The 23,369-nt window shown below is 40.8% G+C and overlaps 1 protein-coding gene across 1 annotated transcript in view; it reads right to left on the reverse strand.

The window, feature by feature from the left end:
* Positions 1–776: 776 nt before the first annotated feature.
* The window catches only part of KCNK2 (potassium two pore domain channel subfamily K member 2), a 99,531-nt gene continuing 76,938 nt past the window's right edge, over positions 777–23,369 (reverse strand). Inside the window, exons 6-7 of the mRNA XM_066611710.1 lie at positions 19,720–19,859; positions 777–1,094 (exon numbers count right to left, since the gene is read on the reverse strand). Of these exons, the coding sequence (XP_066467807.1) occupies positions 777–1,094; positions 19,720–19,859 (458 nt within the window). The remainder of the gene's footprint in view (positions 1,095–19,719; positions 19,860–23,369) is intronic.

Raw genomic sequence — 23,369 nt, forward strand, 5'->3', positions numbered from 1 at the left:
AGGCCTACTGAATGTACATGTATCATCTGCACCTGAGGGAAAAACAAAAACAACAACAACAACAATCTTGCAGGGGGACACCTTTTGCAACCCTGGTGATAACAGTGCCTTTAAAGCTAGACTTAGGAGTGGTGCTTTGATGTCCGTTGATTTGGCATCTGTTTCTTAATGCTGGTATCCTTCGCTTTAGACACCCTTAAAACATGATTGTTTGGGGCAAGATGAAAGATCAAATGATGGACATTACTCATGCAAGAACCAACCAACCAACAAAAACCCATATGAGAGTTATAGAGGTTCTGTTTCTTTAAAAGATAAGGCACTGACTAAAATTTCTTAGGTAAAAGGCTGCATAAGATTTTCTTGCCATTTACATAGTTTGTAGTCCATACATGGTCCATTCCTAGGCTTGGTAAGGTAGACCCTGAAAAGTTTAAGGACTGATCCCTCAAAGCTACATTGTTAATCTAAATCAGCATTATTCATTCTTAACGCCTTATGGCACATTAGGAGAGATGAAGTAAACAGTCTGGGCACAAAAAAGGCATCGTACACTGCTTGTTCCAGCATTTCAATGACAAAAGTGCCATTCATTTGTGTCTTTCGATGGTGACTCTGAATCCTTATTGTGGGTGGGTTTTCTGTTGGAACTCATGCACGTGATTAAAAAATGCTATTGGCATCAGTTATGGACAGGAAAAAAATATCAGGAACTACAAGGTAAGTCTAAACCATAGGCTTCTTCTTATTAAAATATCAGGATTCAAAAGTCAGTGCTACTTAATGTTTTCAATAACAGCGATTTCTTCAGCTGCACAGTGAGGAGTCAAGCCATTCATATAAATGCTGTCCGTCTTTGTGATGGCAGGCAAGAGGTCTTTCTCGCTGGTGAGGTGGTTGACAGACAAGGTCCTCTTGCAAGGAGTCAGGTCTTGGCTGTGATTTACTGCCATCTCTGCAGAGAGCTTTCTTTTGATGGAGGTGGCCCGCTGGAACTTATCATAAATCTCCACACTCAGGCGCCTTCGGGTTTCTTTGAACTCTGCAGTGACATTGGCCGTCCATTCAGCTGCATGAGCTCTGAACTCTCCTACCTAAGAAACATAGGAGTAGAGGGAAGAGACAGAGAGGGATAACACTGCCATTTAAAATGCTGCATAAAGGCTGCTGAAGAACAGAGGGTGCAACATGCCCCAGGACTAACAAAGAGCAGCTGCCCACTGGCACAGTTCTTTGTGCCCTGACTATTCCCTTTGATCATTGCTCAGGTTCTAATTATTTTGTTCCAGTGGAAGAATTTAGCCTGCCATCTTACTAATATAATAAAAAGAACACACGGCAACAGTGAAAATCTCGACAGCTAAAGCATTTCACAGATCTTTTTATAATTTTATCTAGGCCAGTGAGGTGAAATTGCCTTTAAAAATTAAGCCCTGACAGCTGAGAGCATCCCAGCTGGACAGGGAGCACTGAATTCCCAGCAATCCAGACTGCCGTGTTATGTGTTGTTACCAGGGGAGATGTCGTGGTTATTTATGGACACCCTGGCTGTATGTGTAACGATCCCTGTGAGACTCAACACAGGCACTTCTAAATTTAGATGGAAAGGGCTTTTAAAAGAAAAATGTCAGCTGTCGCTGTTCTATTTTTAGCACATGTTTGAACTGAGGATTAACGTGAGTGACAGTTTTAGTCAAGTCAGCAGAATGATTGCCGTTTTTCTCCTTCCACTGCAGTTAACAAGACTACAATGTGAAACTTGTAAGGATACTAGAATTAGATTGTCTTTGCCACTAACGTTTTCTAATCTGATATAAATGTATGAGCCAGGCATAATGATGAATGGGGAAGTCTTTCTTTCAACTAGGTAGCTAAGGTAAGCTAAATAAGGTTTCTGTTTGTGCAGTTTAAGGTTGATTTAAACAATTCCTGTACATGTGTTTTCATTTTATTTGAAATATTTATATTCTACTTTTCAGTCATAATTCACAAGGGCATCTTGTCACATATTTAAAAACAATAAAATAAATAATAAATAATTGAAAATGAATCAGTGCTATCAAATCAAAGCCACCATGCAGATCAAAATAAAGGCAGTGTTAGTCAATCAGATTAAAACCCACTAAAAGCAAAGGAAAAACTGTGTTTACCTGGCATCTAAACTCCAGTAGAATAGATGCCAAATGAATTGGTACAGAGTTCCACAAAAGAATCACTACCAAGAAGGCCATAGACCCGCTAGCCACTCACCTTACCTTAGCATTTTTTAAATGAAAAAATAAAAAGGGGTAACCAAAGAACCAGGACTTTGACAAAGATCCTCATAATCAGACAGTTCACATGGAAGCAGATAGATACTCTAGTCTCACATTACTCTCACATTGTTTTGGGCAACTGTGTGCATTAACAATAGCCAGTAAGGCTCTAACTATTAGTGAGATATGTTCACTTCTAGATGTAACTAGTGAACAACCCTGTAGCTGCATTCTGAACCAGCTGAACAGTTTTAATAGGCAACCCATGTATTTTGACTTGCAATGATCTAACCTGGATACTACCTAGGGATGGGTAATTGACCAGATCACATTTCTCCAAGGGCCACAGCAATTGTGCCAATCCAAATTGGTTAAAAGCACTTTAGGCCATGGATCTGCACTATCAGATCTAAAAGTATCTCCCAAGATACTTCAGAATCCTTCAGAGGAAGTTCAACCTCATCCAGAACTAGCCAAATCTCAGGTCCTTGGCCAACTATATTACTAACTAATAGTACTTCAATCTCATTTGGACTAGACTTTAGTTTATGGGCCTCTATTCAGCTCATTACCAACACAGAAACCTGTTCAAGACATCCACAGCCTCATGTAAATGTAATGAAACAGAGAAATTATTGTTTATCAGCATATGAATGGCACCATGTTCCAAATCTCTGAATGACCTGTAGTTTTGAATACATATTTAATAACGTAACACGTAAGATGGAACACTCCACAGCATCAATGCCATGCTGCAGAGCAGCAATTTTCTAGCTGTTTCTGGAATCACTGACAAATTGAATCATGAGAGTGTAGCGCCATTCCTATCAGAGATAATTGATCTAGAACAGTGGTTCCCAAACTGTGAGCTGTGACTCCCTGGGGAGCTGTGGAAACCAGCCAGCAGAACCACAGTATCCTCATGAATAATTTTAATCCTAATAAAGAGCAGCAGCCCATAGCTCAGTAGGTCAAGGGAGCCAATAGTCAAAAAGGTTTGGGAACCACTGATCTAGAAGGATGCCATGGTCCATCGTTGTCTCAGAAGTATGCCAGTTATAAAATCAGCCATTTATAAATGTATGTTTCAGCACAAATTATGAACCAACCCACTTAATAATAATTATAGGCATAAATTACTACTACTACTACTACACACTGATTACAGTGTGTGCTCACTCATAACAGATCTCATAGGACATGCAACACACGCATGTCCTCCTTCACAACACATGCAACAAAATCTGATAGAATATTTTGGTCTGCATGGTAAAGTCATACACCAGAGGTCAGATGAACTGAACATTGTTTATACTGTGTAAGTGCACCCTGATAAGAATCCAACATTTGGATAGAGTTCTTGGAGAAGAAGATTCTCTTTCCATACAGCCTCATTCTCTTCCTGCCCTCACATTCCTTACCTCCTCACCTGATGGGTCCATCTGCTAATCTAGTCCATACAGTCATCAGACAGGAAGACTCAGCTGTTGTGACAGCAACAATTTACTTGCTATAATTGCCCTCAGTTTGCATTAATAAACTGTGATTCAAATCTTTCCCTTGCTATTGCTGGGATACAGCAGGGGGCTGTATATTTTTAAAAGAGGCCATAGCTAAACAGCCAGGAATGCAGTCAGAAGATCCAGGTTCAACTTCCAGAATCTCTAGTTAAAAATATGTTTTCAGGTGGCAGGCCAGGTGGAATAGACAGAACTGGACTAGATAGACAAATGGTCCTATTCAGTATAAAACAACTTGATGTGTTTATATAGAATCATCCAACTCCAGCAATGTTTCAAACAGCCCAAGGCAGATTCTTCAAACAGAAGAAAGGATAAAGGGAGCTGACTTGGAGTGGAGGCAGTTACTGATGTTCTGAGGAGAAGAAAGTCTGTGGCTGACTAAAATCAAGCCACTGTTATTCTGTCTACAGAGGAAAGGAGAAATGGCAACATGATATCCCATTTTAATATCCCTTCTCTTTTGATATCCCTTCTCTTGACCTCAAGCCATCCCGCAGTAACAATCCCGCAAGCTTGAATAGAGTTGACCGGATCAGAGTCCTAACTTCATTGGATAAATTTACCTACCCATTTGCATTTGCACAGTACAGGGAGTTGCTCATATAGCAACATTATGGCCAGTCAATGGGAGCTGATTATACTCGAGTATTTTTACTTAAACTCTATTTTGAATTTCTTGTATGGTTTATGAACATCAGGGAGGAGATGATGACTACTGATTAAATAATTCCAAAGTGAAATTCTTTACAAGAATTAAAGCACTTAAATAAATTACCCTAATTTTGAGACATTGGCAAGCAAGCTGAGATTAGCAAGTACATATCTTTAAAAAATTAACTGAAATGAACTATGAAGACTTTGCTATTAAAAGATTGAACACTTTGACCTTGAATAGAGATTTAGAATTATAGTCAACTTTCTTCTTACAACTGAATCCAGATATTGATTAACTACAAGTCAGTTTATTGTGGAGAAATTCTGCTTGGGTTGTTTTTAGACTTGCTCTCTTCATAAACAAACCTTACTTTCAGGAAGAAGGAAATTAATTAGTCAACCTACCTACTTACCTACTTGAGTAAATTCAGACATGTGAGGTTAAGGCCCAAAACCTAACCAACTTTCCAGCACTGGCATAGCTGTGCCAATGGGACGTGTGCTACATCCTGCAGTTGGGTGGCACTCATGGAGGTCTCCTCAAAATAAGGGATTATTTGTTCCCTTACCTCAAAGCTGCATTGCCCGTATGTCGGTGCTGGAAAGTGGGTTAGGATTGCGCCCTAATTCTGAGAATGTGGCTACCCTGATAATTGTGTTAAGAGTGCAGGCAGACAGTGACATCGCTGGGGGGAGAGGGTGGACTGCCCCAAGTGCTACACAGGGAGTGAGGGGTGCACCACATGAGCTCTTTCTGAGTGGAGCTCTGTGCCACAGTTGGGAGAGGAAGGGCTCTCCCACCTCTTGACTTGCTTCCAAACAGCTACAAATTGAAGTTCCCCCAGAAGCAACTGGCAGTGGTGCAATGACACACCAGTGCCATTACATCACTGTCAAACTGCTCCAGGGGCCATGCTTGATTCCTGCAGACCAGCGGGCCTGGGTTTGCCACTGCTGCCAGCAGCACCTGCAGCTCGGCACAGTGAGTAAAGGGGAGTTTCATGCGGCAAGGGGTGCAAGGTAGTGGCGGGGTTACACCCACCCCAGGAGGAGAAACCACTGGCAAAGCCACTGCAGGCAGATTAGTTAGGAGTCACCTGTAGACCTCTTATAACAGAGCTTATGTGATAACATGTACTTGTGTAGGCAAATTTCTATCAGCAAACACATTTAACTGACAAGTAAAAAAACCTTAAACCTTCAAGCTCCGGATGTCAACACTGCAACAATTCCCATTTGAAGATGAGCATGTCTGCGGAAAAAGCAAAGTACTTTTCCGTAATGTATCTTGCGGTTGTAACCTAATGATTTAAAGGAGGTATCAAGCTGCTGGTCTTTTACAACTAATGGTACAAGTCAACCATCAACAAGAACTATCAACCAACCCTAATCACAGAGGCAATGCATTACTATATCACATCAAAATCTCCTAATAAATTTAGAGATTATGATGCAGGCTCACATCGTATCAAAGATTGTATGAAAAATAAAACAGTAGTCATGCTGTTTAAAAACAAGAAAACACTTCTCCCAATTGCACCTTGATAACATATAACTCACTGAGAATATGTTGCAGCCACATAAGTCTCTATGATGCTTTATGATTTCAACAGTGACAAATATTTTCACAAGAAGACTGAAGTTAAAAAACGTAAGTCTAGAGGCACAATCAGTGCAATTCAAGCACGCACTTAAGGTCTTATCTAATTTTTTCCCCCAATGGACCAACACGGTTACCTATGATTTTTAGTTCTTTTGAAATCAATGGGACTGAACTCTGCACTTAATCCAACTTGTTTTCAGTGAGATGTAACCATGCTTTACTTTCTCTACATCAAACTGTAGGATTTTTTCCTACAATACAGCTCATTATCCTACTTCCACTGGCCATAAAGTAATCTTCCTATCTGCTGACAGCCCAATCCTGAGCTGCCCAGCACACGAGGCTGCTGCAGTGTCAAAATGGCCGTCATGGCATGCAAGCGCGCCATGCAGTTTGTGACAGCTCCTCAGGGGAAGGGGACTTTTCTCGGGGGAAGAGGAAGAGTGAGGCCCGACACAGGGCTCAGAATCCAGTGGAGCTGAGCTTTGCCGGTCCCTCCCCCTCCCACCTTTATCTCTCCCCACCACACCACCTTTCCATCTTCCACCTGCCTGAAGCGCCTCCCCTCAAGCCCCCACTCACATATCCACCACCAAGTGTTATGAATGAGAGCTGCTGGGTGATGTACCATGGGCCCAGTGCTGGAGCTGGCCAGGCATGGGCTCATGCTGGGCTAGCACTGGTGCTGGGCCCAGGAAACTATCCGTTTGAGAGAGTGTGTTTGTGAGAGTGCACACCACTGGTAAGCTAGTGCTCAGGGCTCTGAATTGGGCTCTGAATCACTTATGCTGCTATGACAGCCATCACATCTCTCTCAAAGTCAGTAGTAAGTCAACAGTGGACAAAATGGGTGGCTGGGGGTGGGTGGGCAAGCCCCAGGAGCCATGCTGCAGGGGGTGTCAGGGGTCTGGTGGCATGCAGAGGATGACTAGGGAGATGTGTTCTGCTTCTATGGCACTCCAGGTGTTTCCCTGGCTCATTGCGAGGGGCACTCACACAGTATTCTTCACAGCAAACACAGCAAATTGGGCCCACCCACTCTCAGCTCCAAAATGTGGCCGAAGCAGAGGGCATGTCCAGTATAGGTGTGGGGGTGACACAATGACGTAGGGAGATGCCATTTCCATGTCACTGTGTCACCTGACCCTTGGATGCTGCTGCTCAATACAAGTCATCTGGAACATCATAGGGCTTGATGTTCCACCAGGCTCTTAACGGCTGCTGGAGTACAATTGCCCCTTGTTGTATGCAGAGGCTATGTTTCAAAATCAGCACATAAAGCTAAAATTATGTATACTTAAAATTGTCTTGAAAATCCCTTACATTCAGAAAATACTGTCTCTTTAAAAATTATGAGACAGGGAACAACAGCTTCATTCTCCAATCTCATGCTCACTCTTAAGCAAGTATTTAATAAGTGGAATGGTGAGTGGAATCATCCGGCACTGTTAAACTGGTAAAGTTTTTTTTTTGTTTTGGTTTGCCAACTGTGTGGAACTGAATTTGCCCAAGTCAACTGTACCTAAGATGAGGGGGCGACTCAATTTGGTGTAATTTCTTTTATTATGTAGAAATAATAAGAATTGAATGCCATCACCAGAATACACCAGAATACTGATTATAATCTATGAAAATTCAGCTATAGATTTTAGTTAAACATGTACAGAATGAGTAGACCAGCCAAAGCAGGCTATGGCAAGAGTAACTCAAGACACAAGAAAGAATAATATGAAGTTAGAACAGTGAAATGCAAACTCTCCCCACCAAACATATACACATCAATTCACTTATATTTTCTAATGCATTATAGTTCTAAACTGTTTTCAGAAGCAATCTTGGCTGAAAAGTGGATTGCAAATACAATAAATACATCCCTAATAGAACAGAATCTGAAGATGTCACTGATAATCTGGGGTTTGGAATGTCATATTTCAAGACAATGTGTAAAGTCTCAGGGATTTAAAATGAGATGTTATTGAGCTTGTTTTGCTTTGGTTACCATCCTCTTTTTGTATCTGCATTGAGGCCAACTATTCCAGCCTGAACTGACCTATTCTTTTGTTGTTGCCAATCTGCAAGCAAAGATACAGCTGTCTATGTACTACAGAGTTATTCATAATATCTCCAAACTATTTAGCCTTTGCTCTTCATGCTTACTCATTGACTAGAAAATGCAAAAAAAAAAAAAAAAGGTATCCACATTGCACAGTATGATGGAAAAAGAGTAAGCTGAATTTAGCTGATGTGCATCTGAGGGGGATGCTGGATATGATGATCCTACAAAGATTGTCAAATGCTCAGTTATTTCTTCATTTTGTTAATAGCACAGAACCATCACCTCTGCAGAAGAAAATGCAAAAGAAATTTGTAAACAGTCTGCACAACTTTTTCTTTCAGGCAGGATGATCCTGAACTGCCATCCAAACAGGAGCTGACTTGGCACTGATTACATAAAATAGTTTCCATGGACTCTAATTTACAAGAAAGGAAGGATATAAATCATAAGTAAATGAATTTTTAAAAATGTCCTTATCTAAAGCTCTAAGTCTGCAATATCAGGACTGGTGCAGAACTCTGAAGCTCATCTTTTGACAAGATGCATGATAGATATAATATCTATCATGGCTCAGCTGTACTGACAGTTGGTTACCAGGTCCAGTTCATAGTGCTGGTGCTCATCTTGCTTTATAGTATACTGAGCGACTCCTATTTAGTGATTAGGTTTGTATGTTATAATATTTCTTTTAGTATAAAAATGGAACCTGTGTTCTAATGTTGCATGTCACTTCAGGTTCTTTTGGGCAAAGGGCCACTGCATAACAACAGCAGATAAATTGTTGATATTAATTTAGTGCAATATGCTTTTCCTTCTGATATATGGAGTTAGTTCTTGGGGTAGTTATTTTCACAGCCATTTCATCTTTTCCCATTGCATCTGGTTGCGAAAAAAACACGGGATACCTTCTGCTTGAAATGATCATGGCTCAGAATCTTGTTCTGGATTCCCAACTTTTCTGTGCCCTCAAATACACTCAAAGAAAATGTTACCTTTTCATAATACAACTCCCTTTGCCATGTATTGTTAAAGACATAAGCTCAAAAGGTTACTGATGGAGGGCTGGGTAATTTTCAAACTGCCAGAGCACATAAGCCAAGAAGCTTGTGTAATTTAATTCTCCTTTCTCTTTAGAAAAACATTTTGGTGGGTGTTCAGTTTCCTTCTGTCCCTGAGGGATGACATTTCCATATGCTCACTCAATTTTAGCTTAATTTGAAGCTTGGTAGTCACTCAATAACTGATGCTAAGTTATTGAAATCCCATTTTTTAAGGGTAGTGTAAAATCCCATTTTTTAAGGGTAGGACCCTCAAGTATAAGCATTCACATATTACTGGCAGCAAGTGTGATTTACATTTTCTCTTTGAACCTCTTTCTCTTTTTGCTTATTAGAATGACATGTAATTAAGAAGTAAAATAATTGTGTCCACACAGTTGAATTCTTTTAGTGGATATGATACTTTTCTGGATATATAGCAACTTACTAAACTTGGGAAGAATGACTCTATTCAAAAGGGATATTTGGGTAGACTTTCTTGAGAGGAACGTTTCTGAATGCCTAGTACCCAATCCATACAATAATACAAGCCTACAAAGTTTATAGTGCTTGCAACTCCCAACATTTTTTTTCTTTTTCAATGAGCAGCTGAATGGGGAACAATTTAGATTGGGGTCTGGCATGTTTTTGCTTTTGAATGAAATCGCAATTCCCTGTTAAATCTGAATTCAGGGAATTATGGTTTATTCAAGCTGGTAATTTAAAACAAACCAAGGTGTAACTTTAGTTTTATATTTTGGTTTGTTAAGTAATTGGAGTTTGCACCATGAAGATGTGCATTCACTTTAGGACAGTGTTTCTGCTATGTATGCAAGTTATGCAGGACCTAAATCCTGCATAACCAATTGGCCAAGTCTTATGGCTGGCCAATTGGTTGGTGGATCAAAATCCTACTGTCCGATTGGCCCTCTAGTTTAGTATTTCAACAGCACCAATCATGGGGAATCTGGGCAGAGTGAAGGGGTATAAAGTCAGGGGTGTTTGACTTGTGTTTTCATTGCCAGGTTCTGTTCTGAAAATGGAATAAACATGTTGAGCTTTTATCTCTTGACCTTCATTTATGCACATGGACCCACTATTTAACAGTTTCTCAAAGTTTGTCCTCCTCTTCAAATGGTCCACCTACTCAAAGTGCCACAGAAAGTAACATCATTACCAGTTACTTCCAGGTTGAAGGCCAGATGTTATGCGACAAACACCAGCAAGAGACTCGGGGTGAATGGAAGGGCTTTCCAAGTTCCAACAGAAAAGCATCAGTTGAACCTCCTACCGCTCCTTGTGTCATATTCCTGGTCTCTTTGCTGGGCAGCATGTATCATAGGGTCTTGCAAGTACCACCATACATCACCTCACATACCACTTGTGGTACTCGTACTACTGGTTGAGAAACACTGCTTTAGAATGAATTAAAAGTTGAACTATATTGGGCCCATTTGATTAATTTTTTATTCATTACAAAACGAATGGCGCAGAGCTTTTGAATGAATTGACTTGTCCTGTGCCATTTGGTGCTTTTAGAGTTCCCATTAATTTTCCTAATGGGGTAGTGGATGTATTTTTTAATCAAACAACTTAAAAGTTAAAAAGGAAGAGCAAACATTCACCATTTTGTTTTCTACAATATCCTGGAAACTACATATTGAGAACCAAACTACTTGTTTGGATGTCTGCATTTGGTGCCAGCATTGAGAGGAGCCAGTCATGGTTCCTATAAAAAATATTTGCTCTACCACACTGTGTCCCATACGCAGTATTATGTCTGGAAGCAGGCCAACACAAGTTAGAAACCATGGCCTGGGTGACTTTCTGCAAATTTTGGCTAAGGGTTTGTTATGCGTCTGAGCAAGATATTCTGCTCAGAAACCTATTAACCGATCCAACATTCTCCCCGGGTCTGTTATTGTTCCTAAATAAGGTTTAAGCCATAGGTCTCTCAGCAGATCTGCTAGGAGCCCTCTCACCAGAGTTGGCATTCAAAACTGAAAACCCAGTTTGAGGATATAGAGCGTCAAGAGCTGTTTGCAGCCGCAACCACAACCTGTTCTCCCCTCAGGTTTCCGCTTTTCCCAATCCCGGATAAATGGCCCGCATACTTACATTTCCTATTTAATTCACAGGAACAGAGGGCCTTCTCCCTGGTGCACTACAATGTTATCCCATCTAATTTTACATCAGGGAAATACAATGGCCTGAGTGTGCAAGCAAGGGTGTGTAGCTGCAACTCCCTGGACACTGAATCTCTTTCACACATGGTTTTAACTTCCAAATGGTTTGACAATCTGCGTTTGCAGTTTCTCAGGCCAATTTAGTCTTCCATATGTGGGTCAGGGAACTTTGTTTCATCAGTTGCCATGAGGAAAGGATGAGGCATGTACACACCAGGTTGCAAAATTTCCTAACGAAATTTTGAGGAGGTGTGGTTAAGTTAGTAAGGGCAGAGTATTGGTTGGGTTTATGGGCTGTTTTAGGTGTGATTTAAATGTATTGTCTTATGTTATGTTTTATTTTATGCCAATAAAGGTTCCTGAATCTGAATCTGAGAACAAAACTGGTTGCTTAGGGGGTTGTCAAGTTTTTGTGATGGCTGCCATTTTCCCACAACATTGGTAGATTATTCCCAGAGCAATGAGGGACTGATGGAAAATAAAATGGTACCTACTAGCCAGCAACTTCCCAAAGAAGCACTGCTTCTCCTTTGAATGGGTTTTAAAAGAAGAAGAAGAAAAAAAAGCCACTGTTGTTGCACAACAGGTAAATGAAAACAAATGGGCAAAAATATTTTTGGTATGAGTTGAATGTAAGTAAGTACAACTGAATCAAAAACTGAACAAATCAGATTTTAAGTAATAAAAATGAATGGAATAATGAAACAAAAAATTGTCTTGAAGGCCCCTACAAATCCCAGTTCCCTGAGTCTGGATTATGGTTAGCTGAAAAACAAGAGTAGAAGCTCTCCATCTTCTCTCATGTACAAAGAAGAGAGAAGGGTGGAGCATAGGACTCCAAGGCTTGTGCAGGCATTCTCCTAACAATAAACCAGAAGTTGTTGTTATATCTGAACTATGTGCCACAGAAAGATTTAAGAAACCCAGATATTTTTTTTTTCTGCAAACCCATTCAGGTCTTTCTTTTTAATAAACTGTTTTCAACATGCAGTGACATACATACTAGTTTCACCTAACTAGTGTCTTAAATGAACAACTGAGGTCCCAAATCCTATCCAGCGTTCCAGCACTGATGCAGCCATGCCAACAGGACATGAGCTGCATCCTGTGGTGGGGGCAGTCATGGAGGCCTCCTCATAGTAAGAGGCCATTTGTTCCATTACTTTGGGGCTGCATTGGCACTAGAAAGATGGATAGGACTGGGCCCTGAATAAAATAAGCAAAAGGTAGACTTTAGACATTCTTTTTATAAAATGTTTGGTGAACAATGCTGCCTGATATAGTATCAATGTACTGTGCTCCATCTTCTATTATTTCCAACGATTATGACTAATGCATTGTTTGAAGTGCTGAAATCAATTTTCCTGATATAGAAGTCAGTAACTTAACAATAAATCTTCCCATTAACCTCATGAGAATATAGCAGTCTAACTAGAAAGAATAATATGTGTCAAATTATCCATGCAAATTCGAGTACAGAGTGTTTTGTCTTTGCTATCAAAAAAACACTTCTTATAATATCTTAGAAGCTGCTGAGTTTACCTCTGATTTGGAAAGCAGATGGGTTCAACAGATAGAATCACTAGAAAGCAGGGTAATTGCTGGGGTACTTCTGCCAATTGGATGCTTGGCTAGGAAAGCTGTGCACTTTTAGTCTACTCTTGTATCTGAAGATTGCTGACATTTCTTAATGAGGCATTTCTTAAAATCTATAACAGGACACTAGAAATCTTTTCAAAAGTTTCCAAAATTCAATTCGGATAAAAGCATACAATTATTATTTCAATGAGACCTGATGGTTTAGAAGCCAAATAAAGGATGGTGTTGTTCATTTAAAATTAATCTAGGCCAGTAGTTCAACTGGCAGCTCCCTTGACCTACAGGCTTCCCATTAGGGCTACAATCCTATACACTGTGTATGGCAGCAGGTTTTTCATAATTCTGTGGCTCCCCTGGCTGGTTTCTGTGGCTACCTGGGGACCACAGTTCTAAGCAATTGTGAAGGCTGGCAATAATTTTTCAACAGAAAGGGTAACCATCTACTTCAATGCAAGGGCCATAAAGATAGGGCTCCTCCCTGCACCACAGATGTCTAAACAATTTTAATCCCTGGCTGCATCCACTGAAATTGGACAGACAAGGAGATTCAGGACAGACTAAAGAAGGTACTTATTTATGGAATTTGCTGCGGGAGGATGTGGTGATGGCAATTAGCTTAAATGGTCTGAAAATGAGATTAGATGAATTTATGGAGGGACTATTCTGTCAATTATCATTAATCAGTGAAATCTCAGGTTCAGTGCCATTCTGCATTTGAATACCAGTTGCTGGGAGGCAAAGAGTGTGAGAGGGTTGTTGCCTTCATGCCCTACTGTGGGCTTCCCAGAAGCATCTGCCTGCCCATAGCTGGAAACAGCATGATGGGCTAGACCAGGGGTGTCCAAAGTTTTTGGCAGGAAGGCCACATCGTCTCTCTGACACTGTGTCCCCGGGAGGGGGGGGAGAATTAATTTACATTTTAAATTTGAATACATTTACATAAGTATACATAAATGAATAAATTAAAGATGAACTTTTATGAATGAAGGACTAGCAATAGCTCAAGGCCTATAAAAGGCCTTACACAAAGCAAGGCTGGCCTTTTCTTTGCTGCCGCTACTGCATCACAGATGTGAAACAGCAAGCAGTGGAGGGAGTCCTCGTCCCACAGCTCACGCAAGAGGTCAAACAGTCGCCCTCACGCTGAGAGCAGTTGCGTCAGGCCATTGCGGGCTCCAACAAATCTCCAGAGGACCAGAGGCTCATTGGAGACTGGGGGCTCCCTGAAGGCTGCATTGAGAGGCCTCGAGGGCCGCAAGTGGCCCCAGGGCCAGGGTTTGGGCACCCCTGGACTAGACAGACCTTTGGTCTGATCCAGCAGGACTCTTATTTTATATATATCTAATCCAGCATCCTATTTTCAACAGTGGCTAAACAGATGCTTCTGGGAAGCCCACAAGCAGGACATGAAAGCAACAGGCCTCCCCTACCATCTGTTCTTCAGAGATACTTAATAATGTTTACAAGGCTAAATACTTTCAGCATAATACAAACGCATGCACGCAATTGTTTTGAGGAGGGTTTGGTTCCTTCACTTCCACCTCCTTATAGTTTAAAATCAGTACTAGACGGCAACAATGTATGAGCATCAGCTAATGAGTTGAATTATTGAGCTATTTCCATTTCAGTTACAAATTTCAAGACCATCTCAAGACACAACACAGAATTTGAATCTATCAGCTAGTATGGGGACAGTGCCAAATTATATGAGATCAGAACCAGACCTTGGGAACTGGACAGAAATAAAAATCTGGAATGGGAGCAAATGGTAATAGTTAAGTAAATAATCTAACAGGAGTAGGAAAAGCAAAAAGCAGTTCTTCTTGCTAACTGGAATTTAATAACATCCAAATGCTAAGTTCACTAAGAACTTGTACTATGCAGATCAGGTCCTAGCAACAGCTCATTTACATTTATTTCAATGTAGCTTTGTATAATAGGAAATACAGGATGATTTGTCCCAGCATGAACAAAATTAAGAGTTTGACACTACATGCAGTCCAATCCTACCTAAGCTTCCCTGTGCTGATAAAAGTGCCAGCACAGGTGACACTGCATCCTGCAAGGGAATTTAACAAGTAGAAAGTCTCAGTGAATTGGACATTTGTCTCTTTGCTCTGGGGCAAGCACCAGCCTGCACAACAGGTCCTCTCAGACTCATGCCAGTCAGATAGCTGGCACAAGTTTGCATTGATCTGTATTGGTGGATCAGGCCTGGGAAGGGGGATAGAATATGATGAGTGCTGGCATCTGAGGGAAGGCTTTGGCCTTCCCGCCAGTGGGCCTAGAGACTGCATTGTCATAATGTGCTTTATGGCTTGTTTGCAATAGTGCACGCCGGTAAAATAGCTGCTCTGCTAGCGCAACTAACCCACAGGATTGGGTCATAAACCATATGTTAGATTCAGGCCCAGATTAACAGCCATTTTTTCTAAATGCTGCAGTGCTCTTTAAACTGTCCACAAGAAAAGGAACTTAAGATTAAATGTGCCATTAAAACTGAATGCCACATTTTCCTAGGAATAAATGAATATGAAATACTGAAGTGGCACTCAAAAACAGAATTTCTTGAACAAATAATAGTACCGGACATGGAAGACACATGCACAATTACAGAAACAATTACAATATATCTTCCAAAACATATGATTTGCATGTCATACATTTCTCTGAGGGGAGAGAGGAACAACTCCTAATAAATACATGTTCTTCTGTATTTAAAGCTAAATCTTTTCATATAAACCATAAATTATAGAAGTATATCTTTATCCCACTCCAGAGCAAACGAGCTGTTTGTTAAAATCCAATGACATTTTAATTAAAATAATTTATAGCCTCTGCCACCAATAGATTCACATTATCATGTGAAAAAGCACACCTGAAGTAAAACAATGCATCTGCCTGCAAATGAATATGCATGTGTCAGAATGAGACTAGCTGAAAATACTCTCAAGACAGCTTAAGACGAACTATAAATGTGGGCCAAAGCATGTGCTATGAATCCTTTAAATAAGTCACAAGCTTGATCTTTATGTACCTTAATATTTGTAATAATGTCCAGTACCTCACTGTTACCCTGCACAAGCCTGATCTTGGAAGCTAAGCAGAGTCAGGCCTGGTTAGTACTTGGATGGGAGACTGCCTGGGAATACCAGGTGCTGTAGGCTTATAATAATAATAACAGTATTTATATACTGCTTTTCAACAAAATGTTTCCAAAGCGGTTTACAGGAAAAAAAAATCAAATAACTAATGGCTCCCTGTCCCAAAAGGGCTCACAATCTAAAAATATGCAAAAGAACACCAGCAGACAGCCACTAGAAAAGACACTGCTGGGGGGAGGTGGGCCACTTACTCTCCCGCTACTGAATAAAAGAGGAGCACCCACTTGAACTCTTACCAGTTAGCAGGGGTTAGCAGGTTAGCAGCAGTTATACCCTAGTCTTTCGAGACTGAAGGTTGCCAACCAAGTATTTGCAATAATGTCCAGTATAATCTCTTAGGAGTTCACATGATTTTTTTAAAGACTTACCTAGCTGATTTTTATACTGCAGCTAAACCATAATTTCCTTTTTACCGCATTGGCTAAACATGAATCAAATAATCTCAAATTCAAAGCACTGAGAAGACTTTCCAGTACCGGTGCAGCCTCAGTGGAGCCCCAAGGTAAGGGAACAAATGTTCCCACACCTTGAGGATGCCTCTGTGATTGACTCCCCAGCACAGGATGCAGTGCACTCCCCACTGGCACAGGTGCACTGGCACTGGAAAATTGAATAGGATTGGGCCTTGTCTCACTTAAAGATCATTTCTATAAAAATGGCTCCTTTCTGGAAGTCACACTGAATTTCAAGGCTGTATATCAAGGCTGTAAATGATTGACATTAACCTGAATTATATGCTCCACAAAAACAGTGAGAATGAATTCATTCCTAACAGTAGCATTGGCAGATGTAGGTGCTTATTCCAGTAAATGCCTGTAGACATATTGCTAATATATCTTGGTCATCAGTAGGCATCTCTAGATTGTTACGTGGTTTTTATGCAGTTTATATATTTACCAGATTAACAGCCCAATCCTGAGCTACCTGGGGCGCCCAGGCTCCACCACACCAAGAAGGGTTGCCACCAAATGTAGTGCCTCCCGCACTACTGTGGGAGGCGCTTCAGGAAAAGCGGATGTTCGTCCCCTTCCCCCAAGTAAGGTAAGCAGCCCCACAATGGGGCTACTCACTTTACTGCCGACCGTAAGGAAAAGGCGCTCGTGTAGGGCATGCACCTACACAAGTGCCCTGGATCCTGTGGAATGGAGCTCCGTGGATCCGCCTCCCATCTCTCCCCCGGCATGCCTCCAGCCCGCCCCACTCCCCGCGTCACACCTCCCCGTCATGCCTCCTCCCCACCCTCTCTCTGCCCCCGCCGGCCTCCCCCCTCCCCGGAACGCCTCCTCCCTGCCCACCATTCTGCAGCCCGGTGATCCGGGAGACTACCGAGCCACAGAACCTGGGCGACCACCCCGCGCTAGCCCAGCACCGGCCAGCGCAGGGCTAGCACGGGCAGGAGCCCGGTGGTGAGCCCTGTGAACGTACCTTACGGTACATTTGCAACTGTGCTCGGTGGCACGGAGCCGTGCTGTCAAGCACAGGATTGGGCTCTAAAAGAGCAAAGTTGAAGCCAAGAATGGTCTGAAGGTTTAGACCAGCGGTGGGGAACCTTTTCATGTTGGAAGGTCTTATTAAACTAGCTGTAATCTGTCTTTAATCTTATTAAAGGCCACATTCAAGAAACGTAAATTAGATACACTTTAAAATGTACATTATTTTGTAAAAATCTACTTACTAAATACTAACTTCAAAAAATTTTAAAATTGTTAATTCTAAGTTAACTAACCTTTTAATGACTTTGTTGTGATTACTTTTTGTTGGAAAGCATTTGAATATTTGGTTGCAACGTGCAGCCTGTTGGCCATGACTTTCTTCTTTACCTTCCCCCCCCCCCGCCGCAACTACCCAGCACATCACTCATGCAGGCAGGCAGCCGAGAGGTTTTAAAGCCTGCCAACTACAAACAGTAAGAACATAAGAACAGCCTCACTGGATCAGGCCGTAGGCCCATCTAGTCCAGCTTCCTGTATCTCACAGTGGCCCATCAAATGCCCCAGGGAGCACACCAGGTAACAAGAGACCTCATCCTGGTGCCCTCAACAGTACTACTTCAGTTGGAACTTCAGTTGGAACTTCAACAGTACTACTGCTGTTTGAAAATATTCCCCTGGCTTCCTCTCTCCTCCCTCCCTCCCTCTGGGCTGTTCAGAAGGGGGAATAAGCACCTTATTAATATCTTCAGAAACAGTGGTGCGTTTCAGATTCTTTCCCAGGTGGGAGGGGGTTGGACCAGTGGAGCTCTGCTCCTTCTCCTGGCTCTCAAGTGGCTCTCAACATGGGGCCTCTCAACTGCAAAAATAGCTGGCACAGACTCGAATACCCTATTGCTGGGTTTGGACCTTGAGACTCCAGCAGCTTCCTGGCATGCACAGGATGCAGTGGCAGCCATTTTGGTGCTGCTGCTCCTTTGAGCACCGGGCAGCTCAGGATTGGGCTGTTAATGGCCTAGAAGGCTGCACGAGGCCTTAAAGCCACAAGTTCCCCACCCTTGTTTAGACAACACTTTTTGTTCTGCTGAGATAAGCGGATGATCTACTTGGTATCAGCCTGAGCAATGTGAAGAATGAAAATCAAGTTGAATTTAGCAGGAACCCTAAGGAACAATAACCCTGAACATCTTCTAGGAATCCCAGTGTATCCTTTGCAATACACTGCTAGGTGGAAACATATAATATTAAGGGTCCAATTCTATCCAAATCTATCCCATGCTAATGCATCTGTAATGCAGCCCTGAGCAGGTTTCCTTGACTGCCCCCACCACCACTGCAGGATGCAGCACAGGCCCCATTGGCATAGCTACATCTGCACTGGAAGTTTAGATAGGATTGGGTCCCTTAATGGACTGTACTTTGGTTCTTCCCAGTTGCCCTCTGCATTTCCATCCAGCTGCCACCTACAGATTCTGCTGAAGCATTACATCTGTAACACATTACTGTGAATTCATTAAAAATAGAGATAACTAAAAAGCAATAACATTCATTGAGTGGTTATGCCTGCAACTCTACCTGCTGATATAATGCTTTATTCAACAAAGAATTCTCTGGTTTAAAGAACAAGTGTGTGTGTGTGTGTGTGTGTGTGTGTGTGTGTGTGTGTGTGTGTGTGTGTGTGTATTTTGAAATAGGAAAACCTATAAAAATTTATGAATGTTCTGTTTTAAGTCAGATTCTGTTTCTACTGGCCTACTGATACAAAGTAGCTGTTATTTTCCAGTGACTGCTTTCCAGAATTTCAAAATCCCTTTTCGCTTGCTTTGCCAAAAGAATGTATGTTCTTTTATTAATGAGGCTTGAAAGGAAACATGTACTAAAGGGAGACTACAACCAATTTCAATTTACCATGACCGTGCGATTATAAACTTTCGATAAGACAAATTACAAAAACAGAAAAGATCCATCAATATTATAGCCCTATTGTGCAGACCAGAACAGTCTAGAACTGTTAGAATTCAGCTTGATTCTGTATGGGACGTTAACACAATACAAAGAATTCTACTTTGGATAGAACACCTGTTACTGCATTAGGAGACATGGGACTGCAGATGATTCTACTAAAATAACATGTTTCCAGTATATTGCAGTATCCTTTTGCAGTTTTGCCATTTCTAATCCAAATTATATAAATTCTTGTCAACTGACTTACCTCTTCCTTTGTCTTTTTGGATATAACTCTTAACCAATCTCCAATCATACTCAGGACAGCAGCAAAATAAGCAAGGCCCACAAGAATCCAGAACCATACCACTGGCTTGTACAAATCAATGTATTCAATATCTGATCCCCCTGGAAAATAAAGGTTTTGTTTTTTTTTAATTAAGCTAAGTTGACACAAATACAGACTTTTCCATTAAAATATCATCCTAATTTTACATTTCATTACCGCTTATAAAAAAACTAATCTTTTTCCACTGAATTTCTTATAAACTTTCCAGAACTAATGAATATTAAGAAAGAGCTTCAACATTAAACAAAAATAGTATTATTTAGAAAAATTTGAGAACATAATTTTAATTAGACAGTTTTGTACACTCTCAAATCTTTCCCATTTAATTTAATGACACTTTAAAGTGCTTAACTTTGGCTGGATTGTGCCTAAACCTATTTTTCATCCTTTTCTTAAGCAGTTACAGGTGCAAACAGGGCATTATTGGCCCAATCCTATCCAGGCTGGCCACTGTAATGCACCTTATGCCATGGCAATTGCTTTATGGCTGTCAACTTACTTCTATCTGTAAACACAATAGCTCCTACATTGGAAGATGGAACCCATTGTTTTAACTTTATTTTACACCAGTGATATTCAGGTTCATTAATTACCAGTTTTACTCAAGAAGCATTATATATAATTTATTTATTTGAAAGGCTTATTTTCTACTTTTCCACCCTTGGGACAGCTTGCATAAACAGATAAAATGCAAGAAGAGCAATAAAACAGTCAGTGAAAATACAACAATACAAAGGAGCCATTAAACAATCCTTGAACGCCTAATTAGAAACAAGGTGAAATTTAAAATAGTCGTAAGGCACCTATAGACACCCAGTAAGGAGGGGAAAGCATTACTGCAGCAGATTGGTATGTCATGTGCTTTGCTACTTTACAACTCTAGGAGGCAAAACCTTTGCTAAATCACAAAGATGGGAGTGATCTCCACAGAGATACCAGGAAGAAGACAAACAATTTAAGGGAAGCAAGAAGCCAAGCAACAGAACACAAGTAGTAATGGAAGGCAATGAGTGATGAGATCAGAAGGCTCAAGGTGAAATATATGTGAGTGAGTGCTAACAATCTACTGGATTCTGTGGGAAAAGGCTCATAGAAGAGTTGGAGAAGGCAAAGCAAAGACTCCAGCAGTTTAGAAGCCAAAAGATCCCAAGGTCAGTACTCCATGAATACTGCCAGAGTCCTGGTTATGATAAAAATGATATAAAAGGTGAATCTCTTCTTTTCCTATTTTGGTTGATGCCTATTTGTGCACACCTCCCTATTCTCCAAGTAAAGCAATGTCACCTAGTGGCAGACCAAATTGACTGCAATGATATAAGGCACTTAATGTTCCAGGCTCTTTGAGGTTATGTGAGTTAAACCTGCCATGAGCATTTAAAGCTGCTTTCAATTACAGCCTAAGCAATTTCATTGACTCCGGTACATTATTGAAATTGTTTAAGTCTTCCTCTTAACATTCTTAGGCCAGTGCTGCGGTCTGCAGCCAGCTGGCAATGCTATCGTCAACACCAGTATACTGAACATAAGCAAAGCAGAGGAAATTTAAGACAAGAGGTGCATAAAGAAAATGATTTGTAGCAAGCTTACAAATGATGAATAAAACACATCCCCACACAAATTTCTTCACTGCTAAAAGGTTATGTCTGCTAATAATTTTTTTTTTCTTGGCAAACTCCTTACTGCTTTGTCTTCAGCCAAACCTAGGTCTAGACATCTCTGAGACAAAAATTACTATCTGTATCACACTGCTTTCCTTCTAGAGAGCCAATGGCTGTTTGCAAATACATTAGGAATGCTGGGATGCAAGGCTCTTTAACGACAATTGCAATTCTGGATTCTGAAAGTGTAGCGCCCTGGGAACCAAGTCTGAATTATGGTGGCTGAAGACATTCAAACCAAGGACCTAACAATAATGAATATTTCAAGCACAACAGGCTTACAAGTAGTCGATCTGTAAAAGGGCATAAAAACTTACCTCTGGCTGGCATCACCTGTAAGTCAGACAGAAGTGTTTAGGGAAGGAAGGAACAGCTCCCCACTGATGGAGGAACAGAAGGGAAGGTGTATGCTGGCCAGTATGTAGAAGGGCTGGCCAGTTTGGTTTTACTTTAGGATTGCAGCCAGAATCCCCTCCTCTACCATTAATGGATTGACTTGTGGTTTAAAAGTCCTTCTTTGACTTCATATGATCCTATCTTTATTTATGCCAGTGTTCTCCCATTTCCATGCTTCTCTTATGTCCTTCCTGACTCTCCACTTATTGCCTTCCTTTGAGGGCTGCAAGTCATCACTTGATCTATTACATCTACTGTATTTCGTTTAATCATTATGTATCTTTTCACAGGAGATAATTCTTTAGAATTTTTTTCCTTGCAATTACCCTATAACAACATGGCAAAAGACACCAAAGGCAAAGACACTTTGCCCACTTGTTGGCATATGCAGATGATTTGCTTCAGAAATAACAGTCTATTTTGTTCTTTTGGTGTAGTTTTTCTCTTTCTGCTTATGTGGTGACCCCCAGGATGACACTGAGAGGGATGAAATTCATCTCTATGAAACTGCACTTCCTAGCTTCAGATCACACTGACACACATACAACATGCTCAGTCACACATGTAATAACAGGACAGCTTCATACCAAAACTTATGTATGCATTGTAGTACACATGGATATTTGAATTGGGCACCTCTGTACAGATATTCTTGCGCTTGGATATACATGCATTTCATATATGTTTGACCCAAGCTTTTCATAATATTGTACTGCAGTTTAACATTGTGCATCTGTCATATCCACACATGTACTGCAGCTTATCTTACCATTTTTCTTCCAGCAATAGTTGTTAGTCAATATCCTAAACCAGTTTTGGGTCTCCAAGATTAAAGCTTGCCATTTGGCAGCAAGAGCTTTTGAAAAATAGTCTTGACATTCCCTGCAAATATATACAGCACCTTGCTGAACTGAAGCTATAGAGTACAAATATTTTAAATAAGTGGAAACGTTTTCCTTCTAAATTGCATGTTCTGTGACTGACATCTGTCAATGATAAACTGAACATAGAAGAAATAAAAGCAGTCCTTCAAAAAAAGACTGTGAACAAATATATTCATACAGCTGAAGAATCTCCTTTCAATGCCATTCTTCCCTCTCAGTCATTATTGTTTATAGATTCTGCTTGCACTTCTAATAAAGGTACAAGCCACTACATTTCTATTTCATTGATTTCTCCATCTATAAATTATTCTGACATTTTTATATCTATAAGGATTCTCCAAGTCTCCTGCTCAGTTCTTCCAGGAACTTAATTTTCAGGCACATTTTTTTTAATAGTAGAGGAAATCTTTTAATGTTGGAAAATATCAGATGACTTAATTTTTTTGTGAGGTATCAATTAAAGGGATTGCAGAAAATGGCAATAGAAAGAATCTTAACATGTATAAGATAGGATAATGTACATGGTGAGAACAATTTTAAAACTTTGGTCATGCATTTCTGGGAAGACAAAATTCAAACACTTAGCACCTGCTTGTGCTTCTTGCTTCTTGAAATGCCATTATTTGAACTG

Source organism: Tiliqua scincoides, chromosome 1, assembly GCF_035046505.1.
Source record: "Tiliqua scincoides isolate rTilSci1 chromosome 1, rTilSci1.hap2, whole genome shotgun sequence".
NCBI lineage: Eukaryota > Metazoa > Chordata > Lepidosauria > Squamata > Scincidae > Tiliqua > Tiliqua scincoides.